The 23,682-nt window shown below is 39.6% G+C and overlaps 1 protein-coding gene across 9 annotated transcripts in view; it reads left to right on the top strand.

Moving 5' to 3' along the window:
- Positions 1–23,682, top strand: part of magi2a (membrane associated guanylate kinase, WW and PDZ domain containing 2a) — a 416,404-nt gene that overhangs the window by 277,424 nt on the left and 115,298 nt on the right. For all 9 annotated transcript variants that reach the window (XR_005991556.1, XR_005991555.1, XM_041780617.1 and 6 more), the window contains exons 5-6: positions 6,291–6,504; positions 13,601–13,680. Coding sequence is in view for 7 of the 9 variants with exons in the window: in XM_041780617.1 (XP_041636551.1) it covers positions 6,291–6,504; positions 13,601–13,680 (294 nt within the window). In the remaining 2 variants the exon portion in view is untranslated. The remainder of the gene's footprint in view (positions 1–6,290; positions 6,505–13,600; positions 13,681–23,682) is intronic.

Here is a 23,682-nt window from a genome sequence, read left to right as displayed (position 1 = left end):
TGATGCAACCTTCATAAAAGAGGCTTTATGAGTTTGATTTTTGTGATTCCAAATCCAGAACCATGCTCTGGTCCTGTGACTTTCTAAGCTGGTTTTATGACCCGAGGACAGCCGAGTCTCTTGCTTCAGTCAGAGCAGCACAGCGGGACGAAGTGTTCTTGTCACTTTATGTCTCATACAAGGTGTTAAAGCAGGATTTTAAAAGAGGAAGTTTTGTTTAAAGATGAAGTTTTGGTTTGCTAACAAGGAAGGAAGGAAAGATCTCATTCAAGGTATGTGTTGTCTGATTTTGGGAGGGATATGTAGATGTTAAACATTCTTTTGACATCCCGTTAAAATATCTTCAACTGTCACGCAGCAGTTATGACAGTAATGGTTAATATTAAGTATCAGAAGGTTAAAAGAACTTTATTTAGCCCTTTTAAAGCTTGATGTAAATGAAATATAATCATGTAAATATTAAGGTAATAGATAAAATGTACTGTCAGATAATGTTACACATAAAAAGTGTGCAGCTAGATTCATACTTGTCCAAATAGTTAATGACATTTTTTGAAATCTGAATTAAATGGAAAGATTTATCTTTTAACAATGATTTTCAGTAAAAGAGCTACAAAACATAAACTTTCCCTTCTGTATTAATATTTATGATAAGATGTAATACAGTGTTATGGCCTCTGAAACTGATTAGCCAAGGTTCCAGCAAAACAAACAAACAAAAAAAAAAAAAAAACAGAAACCAGCAACACATAAAAGACACCACACAGATTTGAGGTTAAGAAACTCCAGGCTTTTTGTTAACCAAAGTTTTCAATCAGAAATGCAATCAATAATAATCAACCCAAAGAACCAACAAGAGCTGTAAAGAACAGGACTTCTGATAAACTGCAGTCCAAACTAAATTACTAAACAAAGCAATCTGGACTAGTATGGGAAACAAAGTGAAGAAAAAAGAGAAAAAGGCAAAAAGAACCAAGAGGAGATCTAGAGACAAACTTCCTCACACAGTCTTTGCCCTGGAGATTGTGCACCAAACAAGGAGTCCTATCTCTGCTTCTCTAAATACTCTCACTCCGCGCCTGAGCAAAGACTGCACTCAGGTGTGCAGCAGACCAGAGAGAGTCGGGCTGTATGCAACACATTACTAGTATATGATAACATGATATGATATACGATGCTGTATGATACCATACATTAGCATGCTTTACCATATGGCTTGTCAAGATATGTAAAAAGGGGCGCAGGTGGTTGAGCGGTTATGGCGCGCCCCATGTACCCGGACGGCCTGGGTTCAAATCCGGCCTGAGGCCCTTTACCGCATGTTTCTCCCCCACTCTTGTCCCTGTTTCCGACTCTATCCATTATCCTCCTCTATCAAATGAAGGCACAAAAATGCCCAAAAATAGACCTTAAAAAAAAAAAGTAACAATACAATACAAAACAACATTATACAATACAACATGACAAGGCATGACAAAGATATGGCATGATTTGACACGATGTAATAAAAAATATGGATGGTAGAAATCAGCACAATAGGATATGACAAGACACGGTATAACATGACATGGTACAGTCTACTATGATATGATCCAAAATAATAGATTACAGTACCATATGATGCTGTATGACATGATTAGGCATGATACAATATACAACAACACAAGACGACATGACATGGTAGGTATGGTGCAATATAATGTGACACAACACAACAGGACACAACATTGTATGAAACAATACCATAAGATACAAAAGGATAGGAAACCACCATACCATATGATATGATACCACATATACATATATATATATATATGATATGAAATGATACATTATGATATAGACACATGCAATTCTATGAGATACAATGTGATAAAATACCATCCCAAACAAAATGAACTGCTTCGGCATGATAGAAAACATGCGGGATAACATTCCACGATACAGTACACTACTAAATGTTACACTATAATATAGACTCATATAATTAGTTCTATGTCATATAATGTGTTAGAATATCTAACCATATTATGAGAAGTGTTGCGTCACGTCACATCACATCACGTCACGTTACGTTGTGCTGTGATGTTGCCATATGTCATTTTATGTTATGGTATCTTATGGTACAGTAGGAAACTAAACCAAACATGTTGATTTGACATGATAGAACACATTTGGCAGTACAATACTATATTGTACAATATGATGCAGACTCTCATGATCTAATGCATTACATTGTTATACCATAGCATACTCTACCCGATGACATAGGATATGATAATATACATTACATATTAAGTTAAATTATGAGTTATGTTACTTTCCATGTTACATTACGTATTACATTACATGTTACGTTATGTTATGTTGAGTGTAACTTGACATTACATCACAGTATGTCACATTACATCACGATACAAGATGTGATACAATAAGATACCATTGATACCAACTGAAATTCCTCACTTCTTTCTTTCTTTTTGCCGGTTGCTGCATCCACTCTTGGCTAATTGATTTGACAAAATAGAACACGTATGGCATCATATGACATGTTTACATTAAGTAATGTCACATTACATTAAGTTAAGATACGATATGATACAATCCCATATGATACCATACAACTGATATAGTATGTTACTAAGCTAGACTAAACTCAACTAAACCAAACTAATTTATTTGACATCATAAACACATATGGCATAATATGCTATGATACGATACAATAATTTATTATACAATATGATAGACTCATATAATTTGATTCATTACAGTGTGATACCATACCCACTTTACAAAAAGCATAGGATACAATACAGTACGTTACATGTTATGTTACGTGTAATGTTATGTGTTACGTTACACTGCGTTATGATACGATACTATATTATACAAAATTAAACTAAACTAGCTGAATTTCCTCACTTCTTGCCGGTTGCTGCATGCGCCTGCAGCTAATAGATTTAACATGATGGATCACATTCTGCGAAACATGCGGTAAGTTTACATTAAATTATGCTAGCTACATTACATTAAGTTCAGCTACATTAAGCTAAGAAACTAAGCTAAATAACTTAACTTGAAAAAACTAATTTATTTGAAATAATTGACACATATAGCATAACATACGATGACACAGTACTTTATTAAACAATATGATGCAGACTCATATAATTCAATGCAGTACAACGATATACTATACCATACTTTATCAAAAGACATGATATGATACTGTACAAAACTATACAATACAATACAATATGAATTGGGATGCACAATATTGGGTTTTGCTTATATGCCAATATTTACAGATACATTTAGCCAGTACAAATATTAATACTGATATCTTGATATCACACTTTGAAAAAAAATGTAGATAAAGAAAAGACTAGCTGACGTACACATGAGGACATAACTACAGAGACTTCACCAAGCTTAATCCCTCATCTGTACAATGACAATGTCTATTTAAGGGTTAAAAGTGCTTTACTTCCTGTCTGAAACGTCCCGGTCTCCAGTTGTTATCTTCATTCCCTCCTCATGATGCAGACGACCGTGAATGCACCACTGTGAGCAGAGAGGAAATTTAGCGACAGGAGACATTTCTAACCGATTCTTATCACTGCTGCTGCGTCTTGTGATAACTCCAGACTGTGCGCAGCTCAGCGACCCATGTTGGATGTTAAAGGGAGCTCCTACGCTCAGCTCAGAGGGAGTTTTTTTAGCTGTGAAGATGGACAGAGTGTGGGCTGACCAGGAGGGCTGAGGGGGAATCGATAGAGCACAGCAGGCTCTGTGATCTAAGCAGATATCTACCTCGCTCTTTCCCTCCTGTAGATTATCTCTGCACTCATTTGTCCCCGCTCCACCAGCCCTCCTTGTGAGACACATACTCACCAACTCTGCTTTCCCTCCACTCTCACCATCCCTCAGACAGACTGGGGCTGGCCAATATATCGAGGTTTTAAGATATCTGCAGATCCAAATATTTCAGAAGAGATATAGCCTAGGACATTACTGTTTACATCAGTAGTTTATTTTAATCCAAAAAATAATAGTTTTGTGAGAAAAAAAACTTTAGATTTTTTTTTAAACATATGGTATTTAAGAGTGCTCCATGTGGCTAGCGCTGTTGCCTGAAAGCAATATGGTTCCTGGTTTGAATCCCCGTCAAGTGGGGCCTTTCTGGACTTTGTATGTTCTCCCTGTGCACACATGAGTTCTCAAATAACTGCTTCCAGTTCAAGGTGTACCCCATCTTACACCCAGTGATAGCTGGGATCAGCTCCAGCCCCCTCAACCACAAAGCGGATAAACGGTGTGGACTTTTTGCATCTGAGTCACACAGTTTGTCCTGTCCAACCCATTCCTTCCTGGAAAGCAATAAGGGTGTTTTACTCACTGAATGCTAGTGCTTCGTGAACACACTGCTGCTGCTGTTGCTGCTGCTGACATATTCCCCATGGTGTAGTGCTCATTTTGTACAAGGGAAAGTTTAGAAAGCTTGATAAATACTTCTTGTGAAAGATTGTCCAATGTGTAGTGCACATTTTGTACAAGAAAATTTCAGAAAGCCTAATGAGTATGTCTGCTCACAAATTTTCCCAGTGTAGTGCACATTTTGTACAAGAAAAGTTCAGAAAGCTAGGCCATGAGACATAACTATAATAATGCTGTTTTAAACTCCATAAAGTACTCTGAAGGCATCTAACACTGACATTTCAAGCTTTCTGAAATTTCCTTGTATAAAATGTGCACTACATAGTGGCAAAACTGTCAGCAGTAGCATTTATTAAGCTTTCTGAAAATTTTCTTGTACAAATGTTCACTTCACTGTAGAAAATCTGTGAGCAGGAGTATTAAACAGGCTTTCTGAACTTCCATTTTACAAAATATGGGCTACACTGTCAGAAATGTTTAGTTTTGGGCGTGCAGATGGTCGAGTGGTTTAAGGAACTACCCATGTACGCGGGTGGCCCGGGTTGGAATCTGGCCTGAGGCCCTTTACCGCACGTCTCTCCCTGCTCTCTTCCCTGTTTCCTAGTCTATCCATTGTCCTCCTCTATCTAATAAAGGCATGAAAAGGCCCAAAAATAAATCTTTAAAAAAAAAAAAGAAAAAAGAAATGTTTAGTTTTTATGAAGTTTTCCGAACTTTCCTGGTTCAAATGTGCACTACACAGAAGAAAATCCATCCGCGGGAGTATTTATTAGACTCTCAAAACTTTCCTTACACGATTTGTGCACTACACAGTGAGGTATTTAGTAGTCGGAAGATTGTCAGCGATATTATTGATTATGCTGATCCTTTCTTGTACAAATGTAAACTACATAGTGAAGATTTGTTAGCAGGAGTGCTCTATGTACACTGGCAGCCCAGGTTGAAGTCCAGCCTTTGGCTCTCTTACCACTTGCCCCCCCTTTTAAAAAATGAAGTCAAAAAATGCCCAATAATGTATCTTTAAAAAAGGAAAAAAGTGCCTAATATTGTTTTTCTTGGACTTTTTTTCCTCTTACCCATTGAGTCAAACAGGTTTCAGTATTATCTGATTTTTACTTGAATCATAAACAACGTTTATCACTCCTGTTCTGTGACCATTTGTTATTCCTTGACAAAAGTTGAAGATCTATGATGAATGATGATTTTACTACCTGAATGCTAGTGCTTAATAACATTATGAACAGTTTTGTTCGAGGAAAGTTCAGGAAGTCTACTGACAACAAATTCCCTGCTGTGTAGTGCACAATTTGTACAAAGAAAGTTCAGAAAGCTTGAAATATCAGTATTCATTGCCTACAATGTATTTTACGGAGTTTAAACAGCATTTTCTCTACAAATATTTTATTAGGAATGAAAAGAAGAAAAAACCTAACATTTTTGAAGATTTTCGATTTGTACAAGATACTTTTTTTTTTATACCAGCCCTACCTCAAACATCTCCTTATGCTGCCACAACTCAAACTAGAGTATCAGAGCCCGCTTCTCCCTCATTCTCTGTTGTCTCCACCACTTTATTCGTCTTTCTATCTTGTTAACCTCCATCATTCTCTCTCTTTCTATCACTTTACTCGTCCCTTTCCCCGGAGTCATCGCCTTCCCTCACCTCTTTCTAATCATTCTTTCCTTTTTTTCTCAGCCTCCACCCTAACCCTGACTCTAAATCAATTGCCTTGCCCTGCTTCCTACGTCTCCTTTTCCCCCCTCTGCTTCACCTCTCTGTCTTTCTTCCCCTCTTCCCCTCCTGGCAATAATGTTGTGTCTGACTCATCCTGTCCTGTTGTCACCCTCAGAGTCGAGTGAGCATGAGGACAAGAGCACAGACGCTTCGGGTGACATCGTCCCCCAGAGCAACAACCCCGCTGAGGCCTCGACAGACGCACCCAAAGAGGACGGACTTTCCCCGAAAATCACAGCGCCAAAACCCGAGGAGAACGACGAGCTTGGACCGCTGCCAGACAACTGGGAGATGGCATACACCGAGAAAGGAGAGGTGTACTTTATAGAGTAAGTGTCATGGCTACATCAACACTAAGGCAAGGTGTTTTTAATAAACCTGGGCGTCTCAGTCATCAGGGTGAAATAAAAAGTTACAACAGAGCTAAATCTGAAAAGAAATACAAACTCAACAGATGGTGGGCAATCTCATTGATGTTTATGGAGTTATTATTAGATTTTTATGGCCACTTGGAGGTAGCAGAACAAGCTATAAACACCAAAAATATCATAATGCTATCATATTAAATTCAAATGATAAATGTGCCCAAAAACAGCTGTCTATTTCAGACAACATAAACATTCATTTAAAGTGGTTTCACTGCTACAGTTTAACTTCAAAATAGCTCTTTTTAAGCTCTATTAATGAACACCATCAACTCCAAATGAAAATGTGTCCTGTAGCTTAAATGCTCCACTTGACTCCATTTGCCCTCCATGTTGTTTTAAGATTTTGCTTTGTTTTTTAAAACCAGTAGCATCTGGATTAATTATTGTGAAAAAAAACACAACAAGACACTAAAATGCCCCAAAACTTTCCAGTATGAATTACCTATTGTAAGTGCAGTTTTAATAGTGATAAAGCTTAAACTTCAGATGGCGCTTGCGATCAAAAAATACAGTGCCCATAAAAAGTGTTCACCCCCTTGGATGTTTTACCCTTTCATTGATTTAATGAACCAGTCATGGTCAATATAGTTTGGCTTTCTGTACAAAGAATTTAAAATAAATATCTCTTTAATGTAGGTATGTAAACAGTTTTTTTACCAATGTCAATTTGATAAAAATATGTTATGTAAAATAAGTGATAAGTGAAATGGGGATCACCTGAGTGCAGTGATTGGGGCTTGAGTGATTGAAGAATAAAGACACCTGTGTCTGGAAGGTCCAGTCAATGGTTTAGCAGTATTCCTGGCTACCATTACACAATGAAGACAAAAGGACACTCCATGCAACTCAGACAAAAGGTTATTGAAAAGTGTAATTCAAAGAAAGGAGATAAAATATCCTAAGGAACTGAACATCCCCTGGAATTTAGTTAAGTCCATCATCAAGAGATGGAAGGAATGTGTAAATCTGCCTACATTAGGCCGTCCTAACAAACTGAGTCACCATGCAAGAAGGAGACTAGTGAGAGAGGAAACCAAGACACCAATGACTTTTTGGGAAAATGGCAAAGAGAAAACCACTGTTGAAGAAAACTCGTATTGAATTTCACCAAAGGGACGTGGGATGAGACCAAAATCGGGCTTTTTGGCCATTAGATAAGATGCTATGTTCAGCGGACACCAAACATAGCATTTCCACTATTAAGCCTGGTGCTGGCAGCATCATGCTGTGGGGATGCTTCTCGGCAGCTGGCACAGGAAGGCCTGTAAAGGCAGAGGGTAAAATGAATGCGGCAAAATACAGGAAGATTCTGGAGAACAATCTTATCCATTCTGCATGAGAACTTCAGCATGGGAGATAATAAAAAAAAATGTCAAAAAGCCCAATAATACTGACCATGGTTGACGTATGAAATCAATAAAAAGGGAATATATCCAAGGGGTTGAATACTTTTCATAGTCACTGAACATGTAAACAGGGCTGTCAGCATTTACGATTTTCTTGATGAGATTAAGGTCTGAAAATACACATTACATTTTTCAGATCACAACAATCACAAGCTGTTTAATTGTTGCTACCTGGGTGCTACTCACTTAAGCATCTCCAAGTTCTCACAGTGATCAAAAATAAGGACACGACTGCTCCTTCCAATGTCTCCTTTCACTTTAAAAGAGAAGCAGATGGCTCAGTCAAGAATTTAACTTCATAGGTGGTTCTTTAACAATTTTTTTTTCACTTTGTAACACAAATTCTTTTTTCTTCCTTGATTAAGCCACTGTCATTACCAACCAGATGGTCATTTATTTTCAAAAATGGGAAAAAAATTATAAAGTAAAAGCCTGATACAATAGTTTCTTCTATAATCTCTAAGCTTAATTGTGTCTAAATGCAACTGTGTCTTAACTCATCAGTACCTGTGTAGACTAGATAACAGGGTGAGTAGCTGGGGCAGTGAAGTGCCATTTGGTGAAGTCCAGATCCAGGATCTGGACTTTGCTGATAGTACTCTTATCCTTTGGGGGACTCTAGATGTCCTTGTGGGGGCTCTTAATTTGCTAAGTGAGGAGGCTTAAACATTGGGAATGTGCGTCTCCTTTGTCCTTCATTGTCTTACTATACTCCTGTGAGGCCTGGACGATGACTGATGGCCAGAGGCGCCTGCTGGACTCCTTTGTGATACCTTTTCTTTGGTGTATTTTTGGGTATCATTGAAAAGTCCATGTGTCTAATGCTGATGAGCCCAAGAGAGTGGGGATGGGGATGGGAAGGGTCAGCTTCGCTTCTACGAACACCTTGGGTGCTTTCTTGGGCCTGACCCAGCTCACTGCATACTGGGTGCGTAGGACCTCGTGGGTTAGACCAAACATTGGGAGCTGCCAAGTGGGTCATGGAGGTGTCATGAGGAAGCCAGAGCCGAACCAGCGTAGGCTATACCTGATCTGACCTTCTTTCCTTTCCAATTCCTGACAACTTCCTTTTCTGTGGTTAGGTTTAGGTCATAATCTTGGGCCTAATCTTGGGGGATTCACAAAGTATGACAAAGTATACACGCTACACACACACACGCATAGGCTGAATTACATGCAAATACACATGCACAAACAGGATCCCCATGGACATGCACTAATGGAGAGATGTCAGAGTGATGGCCTTGCTGCTCTTGTTGAAGCGCTGCCGTAAGCTGTTGGGGGTTCAGTGCCTTGCTCAAGGGGACTTCGACAGTGCTCAGGAAGTGACCTGGCACCTCTCCAGTTACCAGGCCAAAGTCCAGATATGGTCTGACCGGGACCTTCCAGACTGAGCTACTACCATCCCCGTCATGTCCTTTCAAAGTAAAATCAAGTCTGTATCCAAACAGGAAGTCAATCACCCTTAGTTTGAGACTGTAAGAAAATCCTAAATAAAACAAATACAGGATACTTTAAAGAAAACATCATGATAGTTTCATGATCTTCTGTGAACTTTTGTCTACCTTTAGCTTTTTCAACACCTAAACGTCTTTAGACATCCTTAAAGTTCTCCGTCATGAGACTGTGATGTCACTCTTTTATAACCAAAGAAAAAGATTCTTATTTAGTGTATCAGGTCTAGATAAGATCTAAACTCTTCCTGTATTCCCCCTGGCAGAAATACGCACGCATGGACCATAATTGATGCTTGGTGGTTTAATGAGATTTAGAGGCCCCCAGAAGTGCCTCCTCACACTGAAGTCTGTTTTACAAGCTCTAAAGTTTAATTCACAGGGGTTGTTAGCTTTTTACAGCAGCAGTAAAACAGCGGAGGTGAGTCTTTCTTACACCAGAATAATGGACTTCCTGCGTGTTTCTTAGCGGGGGTCTGGGAATTGTATTTGCATGCTTGTAGTTCTTGTATAGCATCAGCTAATGCAGCCGTAAGAGGAAACTATTCTGCCATTACGAAGGTTTTATTGTATCAATATATCATTAAAGTCATTAGGCTAAATTTCCCCACAGTATTGATTGAATCCCAGCGTGCCTGAATGCATCATAAACCACTAGAAGCTCAGCTCGTTGTCACCAAGTCAAGCACATGTTGCTTCTTCTGACATGAAATCCCCTCCATGCCGCCTGCCTCCTCCCACTGAACATGGAAACTTCATGCTCCAACATCCATCAAGCACATTACACAGCTAATGCTGTTAGCTCGCTGAATTTGCAGCTTCAATTTTTATTTATTTATTTATTTATTTTAAGTCTGGGCGTATGTGATGCCGTGCCAAAGCGATAGCCGCTGCCAAGAGAGCGCTTCTCTTTGATTGGCCTCCATATGAGATCAATCCGTTTACCTGCGGCCCTTGAAGTGAGCCGGCTGAGCGAAGGAAGAGAAGCGAAGAGAGGGATGGAGGTGGAAGGAAAAGAAAGTGATAGTGATTAAAAATAGCGGGGATTCAAAAAGCAGGAGGGGGAATGTAAAAGAGGAGGCAGTAGTAGATGTTTATGCTATAAATAGTCATAGATGGCAGAAGAAGAGAGGAAGGGAAAGCGAGGGAGAGAGTAAATATATTAGGAGGGAGAAAAGGGGGGAAGAGAAAGAGTGATGAGGAGTTGATGGAAAAGACTTAAAAGCAGGGCAAAACAGACTTAACTTACCATTAAATGCACCTCATTTGGCTCTGATCCTGCCTAATTATATCCTAACTTCATCTGTAAGGCAGCCAACAGGTTATGTATCCAGCAAACTTGGAAGCCACAATGATACAACCTCTAGGAATGATGGGAACCTATCACAACTTTTATGGCAATAAGGGACTTCTCACTAAGACTTTATTCTTCACCATAGTTTAAATATCCAAGTGTGGATTGTAAGCCCGAATTGTCCATACATGACTGCCAAAGGGGCAACTGTGTGTTGCATCCTGCTTTTCTCCACTCCTCATGGACTGCAAACAGTCACTTCCTGCTGACTTTCCTACTGTACAGGCAAACAAATACCATGCACACTAGTCACACTTGGCTTGTGGAACAGCTCCAGAAAGCTAGAGAGCTTTTAACCTACCATAAAATAAGTCATGGGCTGACTAAGAGCAGCTTAATCTCGTCAAGAAATGGGTCGCAATGGCAGCAGGCGAAGCAAGTCAGCCCAGACATCCTTCACCCTAGCAATGTTTTCAGTTCCTCCTGAGGGATTCTGAGGCGTTCCCAGGCCAGATGAGATATGTAATCCCTCCAGTGAGTTCTGGGTTTGCCCTTCGGGCTTGGAAGGCGCCCGGAGGCATCCTGATCAGATACACGAACCACCTCGACTGGTTTCTTTCAACGTGAAGGAGCAGCAGCTCTACTTCGAGATCCTTCCAGTTTCAGAGCTTCTTAACCTATCTCTAAGGCTGAGCCAAGACAGCCTCCTGAGGAATCTCATTTCCAAATCTTGAACCCGTGATCTCATTCTTTTGGTCATTATCCCATCGTAGGTAAGGGTTGGGACTGGTAAATTGACAGCTCCGCCTTTCGGCTTAGCTCCCTCTTCACCACAACGGTACGGTACGGCGCCTGCAAAACTGCTGATGCTTGCAACAATCTGCCCATTGATCTCATGGTCCATTGTACCCTCACTCGTGAACAGACCCTGAGATAATGGAACTCCTTCACTTGGGGAAAAAGAAATAGATAGATGATGATATACAGTTGAAACCGGAAGTTTACATACACTGTGTAAAAAGACACAAAACTTTTTTTTTTCCTCACTGTCTAACATTAAATCAGACTAAACTTTTCTGTTTTAGGTCAGTTAGGATTACCAAACGTATTTCTATTTGCTGAATGCCAGAATGATGAGAGAGAATTTATTAAGTATGTTTTATTGCTTTTTTTAAAGCCAGAGGTATACATACATTTCCATAGTATTTGGGAGCGTTGCCGTTAAACTGTGTGACTTGTGTCAAACATTTTGGGTGTCCTTCCACAAGTTTATCACAAGAATTTGCTGTAATTTTGGCTTGTTCCTCCTGACAGAACTGGTGTAACTGAGTCAGGTTGGTAGGCCACCTTGCTCGCACACACCTCTTCCACTCGCCCCACAAATTTTCTATAGGATTGAGATCAGAGCTTTGTGATGGCCGTTGTCATTGAGCCACTTTGTAACTAAATGGGCGGTATGCTTGTGGTCAACGTCCATTTGGAGACCCATTTGTGCCCAAGCTTTAACTTCCTGGCATATATCTTGAGATGTTACTTCAATATTTCTAACTAATTTGCTTTCTTCTTAATGCCAACTATTTTTGGAAGTGCACCAGTCCCTCCCGCAGCAAAACACCCCCACAACATGATGCTGCCACCCCCGTTCTTCACAGCTGGGATGGTGCAAGCTTCCCCCTTTTTCCTGGTAATTACAGCCACATAGTTCAATTTTAGTTTCATCACACCACAAGAATTCTTCAAAATTAAGGTCTTTCTCCCTCAGCCCATGTTGGTACGGTATCTCTTTCCAGCTTCAGCCAGCATCTTCACCAGGTATTTTATTTGCTTTTGCTCTTGGGTTGATACGCACATTTCACACCAAACCCTGAATCTAAATATGAGGGTGCAACAAGCTTTGGGCTGTAAAAGAGGAGGCTGGGGTGGAGGAGGTTAAGCTTTGCAAGCTACATGGTGCGTCAGCATTAATGCAAGCATATCTGAATGCACTGCTGTGTTGAGATAAAGGGCTGTGATTGGCTGTGGGAGCTGGGAGGCGATAACTAGGATCAGCTGGCCGTCAGCTGATCACGGCTAAACGTATGACCACCATTTCCTGCATGAAGTAGGCTTCATTCAGTAGAGGTTTGTCTTTATACCTCTTATACTTTTTTCATTCCTGTTGAAGTAAATCATCCGTCATGTCCTTGGTGTACCCCACTGTTCTGTGTCTCTAATATTAAGTGCAAACACGATTCCCTTTGGGACATAAGTCCAAGTTAAAAGTACTGAGGAGAACAAAGATGCAAGGAAGCCTCTCTAGTGCTTCCTCCTCCTTCAACTTCTTGCTTTTCCACTGTAGGCACTTTTCATACCCCCCTCTCTCCCCTCCTCCCTCCCTCCTTACTGTCATCATAAAGGGAGGCCATTGTAGCTCCCGAGCTTCAGAAGAGTTGCGAAGACGCTCCAACTTTCCCGGACACGCCATCATATCTGATCTGGATCCAGCTCTGCGCCCAAGGGGCTGCTGTGGATAAATCTGCCAAACCCACAGCTGTTCCCCTCTCTTGCCCCCTCTCTCCCCCCTTCTTCTTCCTCCTCAGCCTGCTTAGTAAGCCAATTAAAAGTATTGATTGCCATTTTGTTAACCTAAAGCTTTTTCGCCCCCTCCCTCCCTCGTCTTCTTTCTCGTCACCTTTTCCGAAGGCTGGCACACGAGGGAGTCTCATCTTTCCTGTTTGAAATGATTCTCCGGCTGAATTAAGAATCCACCATCCTCCTTCTCCCTCTTTCTGCCAAGTCTCCTCTCTCTCACCATCTATCACACTCCCTCTCACTCTCTCTCTCTCTCTGTCGTCTCTTCACAGCCACAACACCAAGACAACATCGTGGCTGGACCCGAGGCTAGCCAAGAAGGCAAAGCCACCCGAGGAATGCAAAGAGGATGGTGAGTACAGAACCTTTATCTTCTAATTCCCTCTTTTTCTGATTATTCTCCCCTGTTTTCTCACATCTTAATTGCACAACTTCCCTGTAGCGTTCATTTCCATGATTTAAACCTTGCCTGGAGATTTGATGAGGTGATTTGATTCAAGATCGCTCCATTTAAGGAACATTTTTAGATTTTAAAGGAGTTACATGGTGGTGGTGTTGGTGTGTCTGAGTGCATAGGAAGCCTCTTCCTCGTGTGTTTAAAGTCCAGGTCCAGAGAGACTCAGAGGTTACAAAGACTTCTTTATTCTCCACTGAGAAAGAGACATGGAGTGTCCTTCACCCGCCCACACACGCTGCAAAAACACACCCGTAGAAGAAAGGGAGAAGGATGAATGTCAATGCAGCGTGCATTTATAGACGAGCGAGCATTTATTTTTCGAGTGTGTCATCTATCTCGTTCGCCGTCACCTTCCCTGCCCTCTTCCCCATTCGTCTTTTCTTTATGTGCGAGATTTATCGCCTGAGTTATAGGCAGAGGAGCTGAGTAGGAGGACTCGATTTGGAGATGGACAGAGACAACGAATGAGGAATGGTTATTTGAATGTGTGACTGTGACTTCTTTGGTGGGTGTGCTGAAGAGAGCAGGGGGTGTTTGTGTGTGCACGTTCTGGTAACCCCAAGGGTAGAGTTTCTCTAAAAATACATTCAGACACAGACAGACGGACGGACTGATAAACTAGAGGAGTCCTGGGTCAAACAGTGCTTTGATTTACTTTTCACTTTGGCTGACCGTGGGTTTGTTTTGTTGGACTTTGGGACACTGTGGTGAGTAGGCCTGACACAAATTGTCTGTCAAATGTATTTCTAAAGGCATTTTCACATCTAAAGTTTGTTTTTCTGGTCTAAATCAAGGATTATCTGTTACTTTCAGTCATAATCATGTCAAAATTGGTCTGTGGTCATATGGGGATATTCACAAGCGGACCAGAAAGTAGGATGAAAATGCTTGCTAAATGGTCGGTTAATTTAACATTACAATGAACACCTTGAGTTGAACACTTGAGGCATAATACAGATTTCTTTTTCAAGGGTAAGAGAAAGCTACTCAGGCAGAGCTAAGGACATCCTGTGATGAAGACCAATATAACACCATTTGCTTAAGTCCATCTATTTCTATAGGCAAAAAGTCACTGACTCAGTGGATAACTGCACTCATGGTGCAAAAGTGTCTACTATCAAAATCCTTCAGTTGTGACGACTGTACATCAGGCACCACCCAAACACATATAAACACATATGAAAACATCTAAAACAATCTAAATTCATATAGAGTACCTATAAAAAAGTATTCCCCCCCTTGCACATTCTACCCTTTAATCGGTTTTATGAATCAATCATGGTCAATACAATTTGGCTTAAAAAAAAAAAAAAGAAAATGCAAAGAAAACTCTTTTATGCCAAATTGAAAAACATATTCATGCAACGTAATGTCAATTAAATAAAAATATGTAAAGCAAAATAATTCAACCAAGGGCCAGCCAAGCAGGATCACCTGAGTGCAGTAAATGTGGATACAGTATGAAAACACTTGTGTCTGGAAGGTCCAGTCGCTGGTTAACAGTATTCCTGGCTGCCATTTCACCATGAAGACAAAAGAACACCCCAAGCAACTTAGAGAAAAGGTATTCAAATGTACCAGTAAGGGATGGATATTAAAAATTCGACAGCACTGAACATCCCCCAGAGTTCAATGAAATCCATCATCAAGAAATCTACGGAATATGTTACATGTGTAGATCATGTGTAAAACTGAGTGACTGTGCAAGAAAGAGACTAGTGAGAGAGGCCACCGAGATACCTATGACTACCCTGAAGGAGTTCCAAGCTTCAGCAGCTGAGATGGGAGAGACTCTGCATAAAATGACTGTTTCCCTGATTAGGGTTAGCTAACCCTTGCCAGATAAAGAGAGTGGCAAAGAGAAAGTCACAGTTGAAGAAAAAGCATTAAACCTTGAGTAAACTTCGCCAAAAGGCATGTGGAGACTCCATGGTGAAGTGGAACAAAGTTCTTTGTTCTGATGCAGTGTTAATTGACCTATGGCTAAGCCACGCCCCCTCCACTCACTCGGACAAACAATGAACATTCAGTGACAGGCGCTACTGCAGTTATCAAAGTAGGAGACATTTCACAGGAGGCCATTGATAATTTTTGGAGACAGAAAGATCACATATCATCTAGAAGTCACCAAAAGGGTCTAAACTACGCATTGGAGGGATATATGAATCATTTTATTGTCGAGAAGGTCGATAAAAAGCTTCGTTTACAGGCCCAAATTTACAGGTCCCAGTGCAAACGTGATAAACCGCATCTCGTTGCCATCACCATCTCAGACCACAAGATAGAGGATCAGCATCAAAGTGCCACTGAAGTTAAGGTTTTTGGCTCAGAATATGAGAAAAATATAACGGCCTTTTGACCATCTTTACCAAGAGTGTCTCTCCGTTAGTTAGGTGCTACAGTATTTACATTGACTCATTCAGCATAACATTTGCCAACCTTTGTTATCTCGGCTATTACAGATAAGTTAATGAAGCTAAGCTCCAGAAGTTAATGTTAGTTTAACTAGAGCCCTTCGGACAACTGCTAACAATGATGTACAATCACCAAAGAATAAAAACTAGAACAAAAAAAGAGCCAATTAACTCCCAACAAACAACGTGACACAACGAACAACACAGCTAGGAGCTAACGTTAGGCTAACTTTAGCTAACGTTAGAGATGTTAAAGATAATTTTATATTTCTTTCCAGCAAAGTGACAATATGTAGCCTCAACAATGATGCTGGCTTACCTTAGAACAGATGTTGTTAATTTTATCCACGTTGAGTTGATGTTGTGGTCTACCGCACAACTTTTAACCAAAGAAGACCCTTTTCTCATTCTAGATGTGGCTTAGGAAAGGGTAAAAAAATACACTCCATTGCCAGCCTCTCAGGATACCTTGTGTTGGAGTCGCATGTACCCCATGAACACTGTTTGACCATTTTTAAACTTAAAATCTCATAAAAGCAGACGAAAACTGACTTTCTCCTATTCAATTCAATGGACGTCCAGGCAGCAGTTGTCTGAGTGTGTTGGAATGGCTATACGCACTGTGATTGGCTCATCACGTTTGAGGGCGGGACTTAGCCATAGGTCAATTGCGTTGACTAAAACTATAACTAAAACTATTTGTCGACAACCTTTTTTCCATGAGAAAGACCAGACTAAAACTAGCCAAAGACAGATCTACAATGACTTAAACTGACAAACAGTAAGTTTAGTTTTCATCAAGATGACTAACACTAGACTAAAATGTGATTTATATTCGTTGGACATTAAATATCCATGATATTTCACCCCTGTGGGTAAATCTGTCAAAAAACAGTGCATCTGTAGCTATTCTGCCTCTCAACTGTAGAAAGCAGGGACCCCAGGTTTGGCAGGATGCAGAGAACACACTACCGTGACTTGGTACTAAAAGTAAAGACTAAAATGTGTGGACATTATATGGACTAAAACTAGACTAAAATGTTTTGGAGTTTTTATCATCTAAAACGAGACTTAAACTAAAAATGATAGAAATGACTCAAATGTGACTAAAACTAAATCTGTGGTTTTAAGTTTATTTCCTGTCTTAAGATGCATCTAAAATCTATGATTCAAATTTTTCAAAATAAAAAGATTTGAACAACATAACAAGTAGGGACTCCTATTGTCAGCACTAATCACTTTATTAAGGGAGCTTTATTGAAGTTGCAGTAGCACGTGTATGGGTTTACAGTGTTTACAGCTGCTTTTTTGACCATGATCAGAGTCACAGCCAGTTTCTTTTTACATCATAGCCTTGAAACAATCAAGTTGATTAAAACAAGCCCATTCTAGTGCATATCCTTTGTTCAAGCCCCAGACAGAGATGCTCTGCAAAGAGAGCAATATCACTTTGTAACTGTTGTTGCTACTTGGAGAGGAGAGACCACACGTTTATCTGTTTGCCTTTCTGCAAGTTAACTGTAAACTGACATGAGGAGGAGGCAGAGCCATCTGGTCAGTGAGTATCTAGGTCTGCTTTGTCTCTGCTCTTGAAGTATCAGAGAGAAACATGCACAAAAAAGGAGTCATTCTCAGCAGTCGAGGTAACCGATGTATCATTGTAGAGTGAGAGAAAGGTTGAAAGTTTTAGGCGGAAGATGTGCCAAAGTCTAAAGTACAGTGTTTAAGCCGAAAGCTCCCCTGATAGGTAATGGTTTGCCAGTATTCCTGTACACGTTTGCTACCTTGAGCAGGATAAAACAAATGTCAGGAGGTATTTGCAGATTGTGTTTGACTGCACAAAGATAGAGTGAGCAGAAGCAACAGCACCTGGTCTGAAAACATTTGCACTGTGTGTGGTGGCATTAAACACAGGAGCTGCTTCCTGTTGACACATCGCCTGTTTCATCCCTTCAAAAGAATTACTCTCTTAATCGTGCATTTTATTCAAAGAGACCTCGCGTGTAGTCTCTGAAACGCCCGCTTTCCCTCAGCCTTTAGACTTTAAAGGGAGACACATCTCCAAGATGATGAAATGACACAGAAACAAAGACAAAGACGCCTGTGAGGAATTAGTCAGACTGTGATTCTGCTTTTATCTCCAGCACTTGCAATCCTATTTATCCACCAAGGACGCTGCAGAGGAGGAGATGTGATGATATTTGTGAGGATTGTTATTGATCTGGTTGGGCAACTAATCCAGTTAGTCCCTGCAGAAAGGAAAGTAGTGCTTAGCGATGGCTGCAGGTCTGAAACCAAGTAAGGATTATTGGGCATACAGATCGCTGTAATTAGGATGTTATGGCTCACAGGACCACACAGGACTGAGTCAATCAAGATTTAAAATACCAACTGCCTGGAAGTAAAATCATTCAGAGGTGCTAGCTGTGGCATTTCATTTATTTGTTTTGTTTTTTGCCTTCTTTCCCTTTAGCACAGATAAATACACTGACCATTTAAGCCCTTATAGCCTATTAACATTGTAATGTTTTAATTTTTTGTGACCAAATCAAGAAAACTGCAAGAGTTCCCTTTAGCCTTAGTTGTGTTTTGTGTTTATTGATGATTATTTTGATGCTACTTTTCTGAGCTAAGATAAAGAATATGATGATTATACTAAAACCAGAATTTTAGTGTGTTGTAGTTAGCATTTAATTCATAGCACTGCTGTCCTAGGAGCTGCTTGCATGGCTGTCAGTTTCTGTTTGATATGGTGGTGTTTCTACTTTTTTGGTGTATATGAAATGTAAATGAGAGAATATTATCAAAACAGAGAGCATTACATTAGCAAATAAGCATCTTAGCATGGTGTTTCTATGCATAAAACAGCATGTTGATAACAGCATTTGTGTAAAATTGTGTTGTCTCAAGAGCTTAGTACTAATTTAGAATCATTTTGTTGGTACTGTTTAGGGTGTTACTATTTTTGAATGTTAATAAGCAAAAGTCAACATGTGAATGTGCTCAAGTAAGATGGAGAGCCTTTGTTAGCCAAATGCGTTTGTTGGCAAAGTTGACATTAGCATTTCAGTTAAGCACAGATGTCTGTAGAGCTGCTAGCATGGCTTTAAGTTCCCATTTAATGAGCAAATGTTTACATACTAGCATATCAGAGAACCGCCTAGGGTATATTTTCAGCATATTAGCATATTGATGTTAGCATTTTAGTGCACTGCTCTTTCCAAGGTGTCTAAAGGTTCTTCTTTTATGGTTAGTCCTATTTTTCTTTGTTACTTTATATAAAAACTAATCAATAAATGTTGGTACCAACATGCTAAGAAGCATGGTTGTGTCGTTTTTGAATGTTAGAGTAGTAGCATGTTGCTTTTGTCTTTTGTCTAATGAGCTACTTGCACTGGTGTTTGTTGACCCTCAAGAGCTTTATTTCCACAAATATTTTTGTGCTTTATATTTACACTGATAAGCATATGATAGCATGCTAGCATGTTAAACTGGCATGGAGGACATTATGTGAAGAATAAGCATGTAAGGTTTTCTTTTTTTCTTATCAGCATCTTAGCTTATAAGTCAAAGCACTGCTATCTTTACTGCTGCCAGCACAGCTGCTAGCTCACATTTTAGAGAGTAGTTTTTTTCTTTTCTTTCCTTTTTTTTTTTTTTGAAACGCTATGCTTTCTTAGCATTCTTAAAAGGCTTTCTAAATGCTTACATCAAAAAGGTGCAAGAATTTAACTCAAAGTACAACTTTTTTATAGCTGCTAGCATAGCAATGGTTCACATTTTAGAGCTACTTTGTCATTGTTTTTCTTTTTTTTAACTCAACCTCCTCAGTCCCTGCATGTAAGTATGAGGACATTATATTTTGGCTTTCTTATAACATATTTCCTGCTATTAGAATTTGTGTGTTAGTTGTTCAGAATGTTCAATGAAGTTTAAGTAATTTGCTTGAAATTTGGGAGAATTCGCTTTAAGATTTAAGGAATTTTTATTGACATTTTTTGGGGAATTAGTTTGGATATGCTGCATTTGCTGTGAAACTTTCAAGTACTTTTAAATTTGCTTTGAAATTTTTGGCATTTTTATGGAAATTTGGGAAATGTGTTTGGGTAGTTTGAAGAAATTTGTTTGCAAGTTTTCAGGGATTTTTCCATTGGCATTTTGGAAATATGTTTAGAATTTTGTGGAATTTTAACGCAAATTTTTGAGGGAAATGTGTTTGAAAAATAAGTATTTCAATGGATTTTGTTTGGAATTTATTTGTGCTTTAAGATTAGGTATGGGGGGGGGCTTTGAAGTTTCAGGAAATTTAAGCACATTTGTTTGGATATTTTTTGAAATTTACAATCTACTTTAAAATTTGAAAAATTTCCTGAAAAAAATATTTCAGCAATTTACATAATTTTTTTGTTTGTTTGTTTTTGTTTTTGTTTTTGTTTTTGTTTTAGGAAAATTGTTGCTAAAATGTCTGATACAGTTTTACAACATTTGGGACATATCTGAAGAAATTTTGGAGAACTTAAATAGGAACACTTAAAAAATATATTAAATAACTCTCACAGATATTTTAGGTAATTCCGTTAAAATTTTTGGGACTTTGTGTGGATCCTGGAGGACAGGTTTTTTAAAAATAGAACTTTTAATGGAAATTTTGTTCATGCTGGGCCTTAAATAACTTCCCCATAACTTTCTCAATGGATGACACCATTCCCGACTGTCGTAAGAACCCCAACATCTGACTGACACGCAGCTAAAACAAATAACCTCCAACCAGTCCAATGGTGTATTTTCTGCAGAAACACTGCCTTCAGGAGATTTGTGGACTTCGTTTTTGGTCAAAACTAAAACCTGTTCAGAGGCAGGGTTGAGATATCAGGTCCTACTTGCTCCAAATAAGTGGGAGAAACTCAAAATGCATTCCTAACAAAAACTCAGGTCTCAGGAGGTTAATGCCAGTAAGCATAGGATACCATGATAGTTCTTTTGTCAGCATAGTTGTTGACGTTAGCCTTGAGCTGGTAACACATTGATTCCTCTCTGAAATATCTTATTCCCAGAGCATTTTGTTCTAAACATAAATCATCCCTGTCCACTTGTCTGTCAGTGTTTTTGTCTACATTTACTCTGTTTTTCTTCTCTCTGACTGTCAGTGATAGAAGCGTCCTCCAGCTGAAATGTGTAAGCAGCCGTATGAGAGGATTGTTGTTCACCCCAAACGTCCACAGGCTGTCGGCAGCAGCGGCCCCTGAGAGCTGAGTTCAGTTAGGGAGGGAAAAGCTGCCTCTGTAAATTCGGTATCGATTGTTGGAGAAAGGTAGACGTGTGCTCGTGTTTTGGACCCGAGCCATGCTCTGATAAGCGCTAACAGGATTGCAGGGTGGAGTCTGTGAGCTGTGACGGAACAACAGGCTGAGAGGAGGAGAGCAGCAGTATTAAGTGGGACTCTGTGTATATACGGAAACACACACTAAAGACCAGATGTGGGGAAGTATTTTGAGTCTTTGATAGCTAACACCACAAAGTATACAACTCATAATAATCCTGTGATGAAGGACAAAGTTACATTAGCAGCTTTCAGCAGGAGTTAAAGATCCTGTGAGGGACTTTTGGCTTGTGTTGACTCTAGTGCCCCCTGTGGGCAAAGTGATTCCTCTTAAGTCTCATTCAGGTAAAGTCTGCTTCATTAATAATTGGTTTCTGCTGGTCACTTGCCTTCTTATCAATCAAACCAGAGCTACACAAGGTCTATTTTAAAAGCAAATTATTGCAGAGCTCCAATCAGAACGATTCTGCCAGGTCTGAAAATACACTGGACCAATCAGGGTCCTTCCAGGAGAACAAGGTGGTAGTTAGAGGTGTGGTTTGGTTATACTAGAATCTGACTGGCATTTAGCTTAGATGAAGCTTTAGTGTAGTGTCAGTTTTACCAGAACTGGACCACATTTCTGGACTGGACTACAAGAACAACACTAAAAGCTTTTCACGATGTAAAAGATGTTTTCCACTGTTATCACGACCTGCTTTGGCTTGAATTTGCGATAGTTACCGGAGGGGTGTAGTTGTACTGCAAGGCAGTCTATACAATGGCTGCCATTAGTGTAGCGATTAGCTCCAATATAGCCAAAGTTCAATCAGAACTGGGCCATATTTCTCTATCCAAACAAGAGGACCACACTGAAAGCTCCTCTTGGCAGAGATGTTTTTGCACTTCTCCTGACTCGGCTTGAGTTTTATCCATCAACAACCTCCACATTCATAATCAAGGTAGTGCCTGTCTGTCGAGCTCGGGTTACTAAAGTTTTAAACTGCCAAATCAGGTCATACATTTTGCAGTCCACTTGAATCTTGTGTTGTGACTAAGTGTAGCATGCCTGGTGCTGGTTAAAGCTGTAAAATTGTCCCTCTACTTACTACCCTAGTTCTATAAAAGTTGGGACACTGTGTAAAATGTAAATTAAAACAGAATGCAATGATTTGCTGATCTCATAAACCCATATTTTATTCACAATAAAACATAAACACTTCATGAAAAACTATTAGCTCATTTTGAATTTTATGGCAGCAACATATCTCAAAAATGTAGGGACAGAGAGAGGGATTGGTGAACCCCTGCCCATCATTACTTCTGAAAGACTCTGCCTCTCTAAAATGCTCTTTTAATACTCAGTCATGTTACTGACCAGCTGGCAATTAACCTAGTTAGTTGCAAAATGCTCCATCAGCTGTTTTTCATTAGTACCACTTACTTTTCCAGCCTTTTGTTGATGCTGTCTCAACATTTTTTACATGTATTGCTGCCATCAAATTTAAAATAAGCTAAGATTTTTAATGAAATGGTAAAATGTCTCAGTTTTGACTCTGATATGTTGTTCAGAAATATTGAAAATATAGAAACAATGCCGTCTTCTCTGGGGGAATGCTCATTTAAAACTAACTGTGGCAAAACTGAAAACTGTTCTGTGGTCAGATGAATCTGAATTTGACATTTATTTTAGAAACTATAGATGCAGTAAAAAACAAGAAATTGGGCAAAGAAGACCCCGGATTGTTGTGCAGCTAGAATCCTACATCAGAGAAGAATGGGACAACATTCCTCTCCCAAAACTCCAGCAACTCGTTTCCTCACTTCCCAGATGTTTACAGACCGTTGTTAAAAGAGGATGGGATGATCCACAATTGTAAACATGGCCCTGTCCCAGCTTTTTTAAGATGTGCTGCTGTCATCAAATTAAGAATGAGCTAAGATTTTTCATGAAATGGTAAAATGTTTTGTTTTCAACATCTGTGGGGTTGTGCATGTTCTATGGATAAAATATGGGTTTATGAGATTTGCAAATCAGTGCATTCTTTTTATTTACATTTTACAAAGCGCCCCAACTTTTTTGGAAAAGAGGTTGTATATATGCCATGTTTAATGTCTTAAAGCAGGCGTCATCAAGTACATCTGCACAAGGGCCAGATTTAGTGTTGACACAGTCTCTGGGGG

This window comes from Cheilinus undulatus, linkage group 23, assembly GCF_018320785.1.
Source record: "Cheilinus undulatus linkage group 23, ASM1832078v1, whole genome shotgun sequence".
NCBI lineage: Eukaryota > Metazoa > Chordata > Actinopteri > Labriformes > Labridae > Cheilinus > Cheilinus undulatus.
This window is presented reverse-complemented; position numbering and strand designations above follow the sequence as displayed.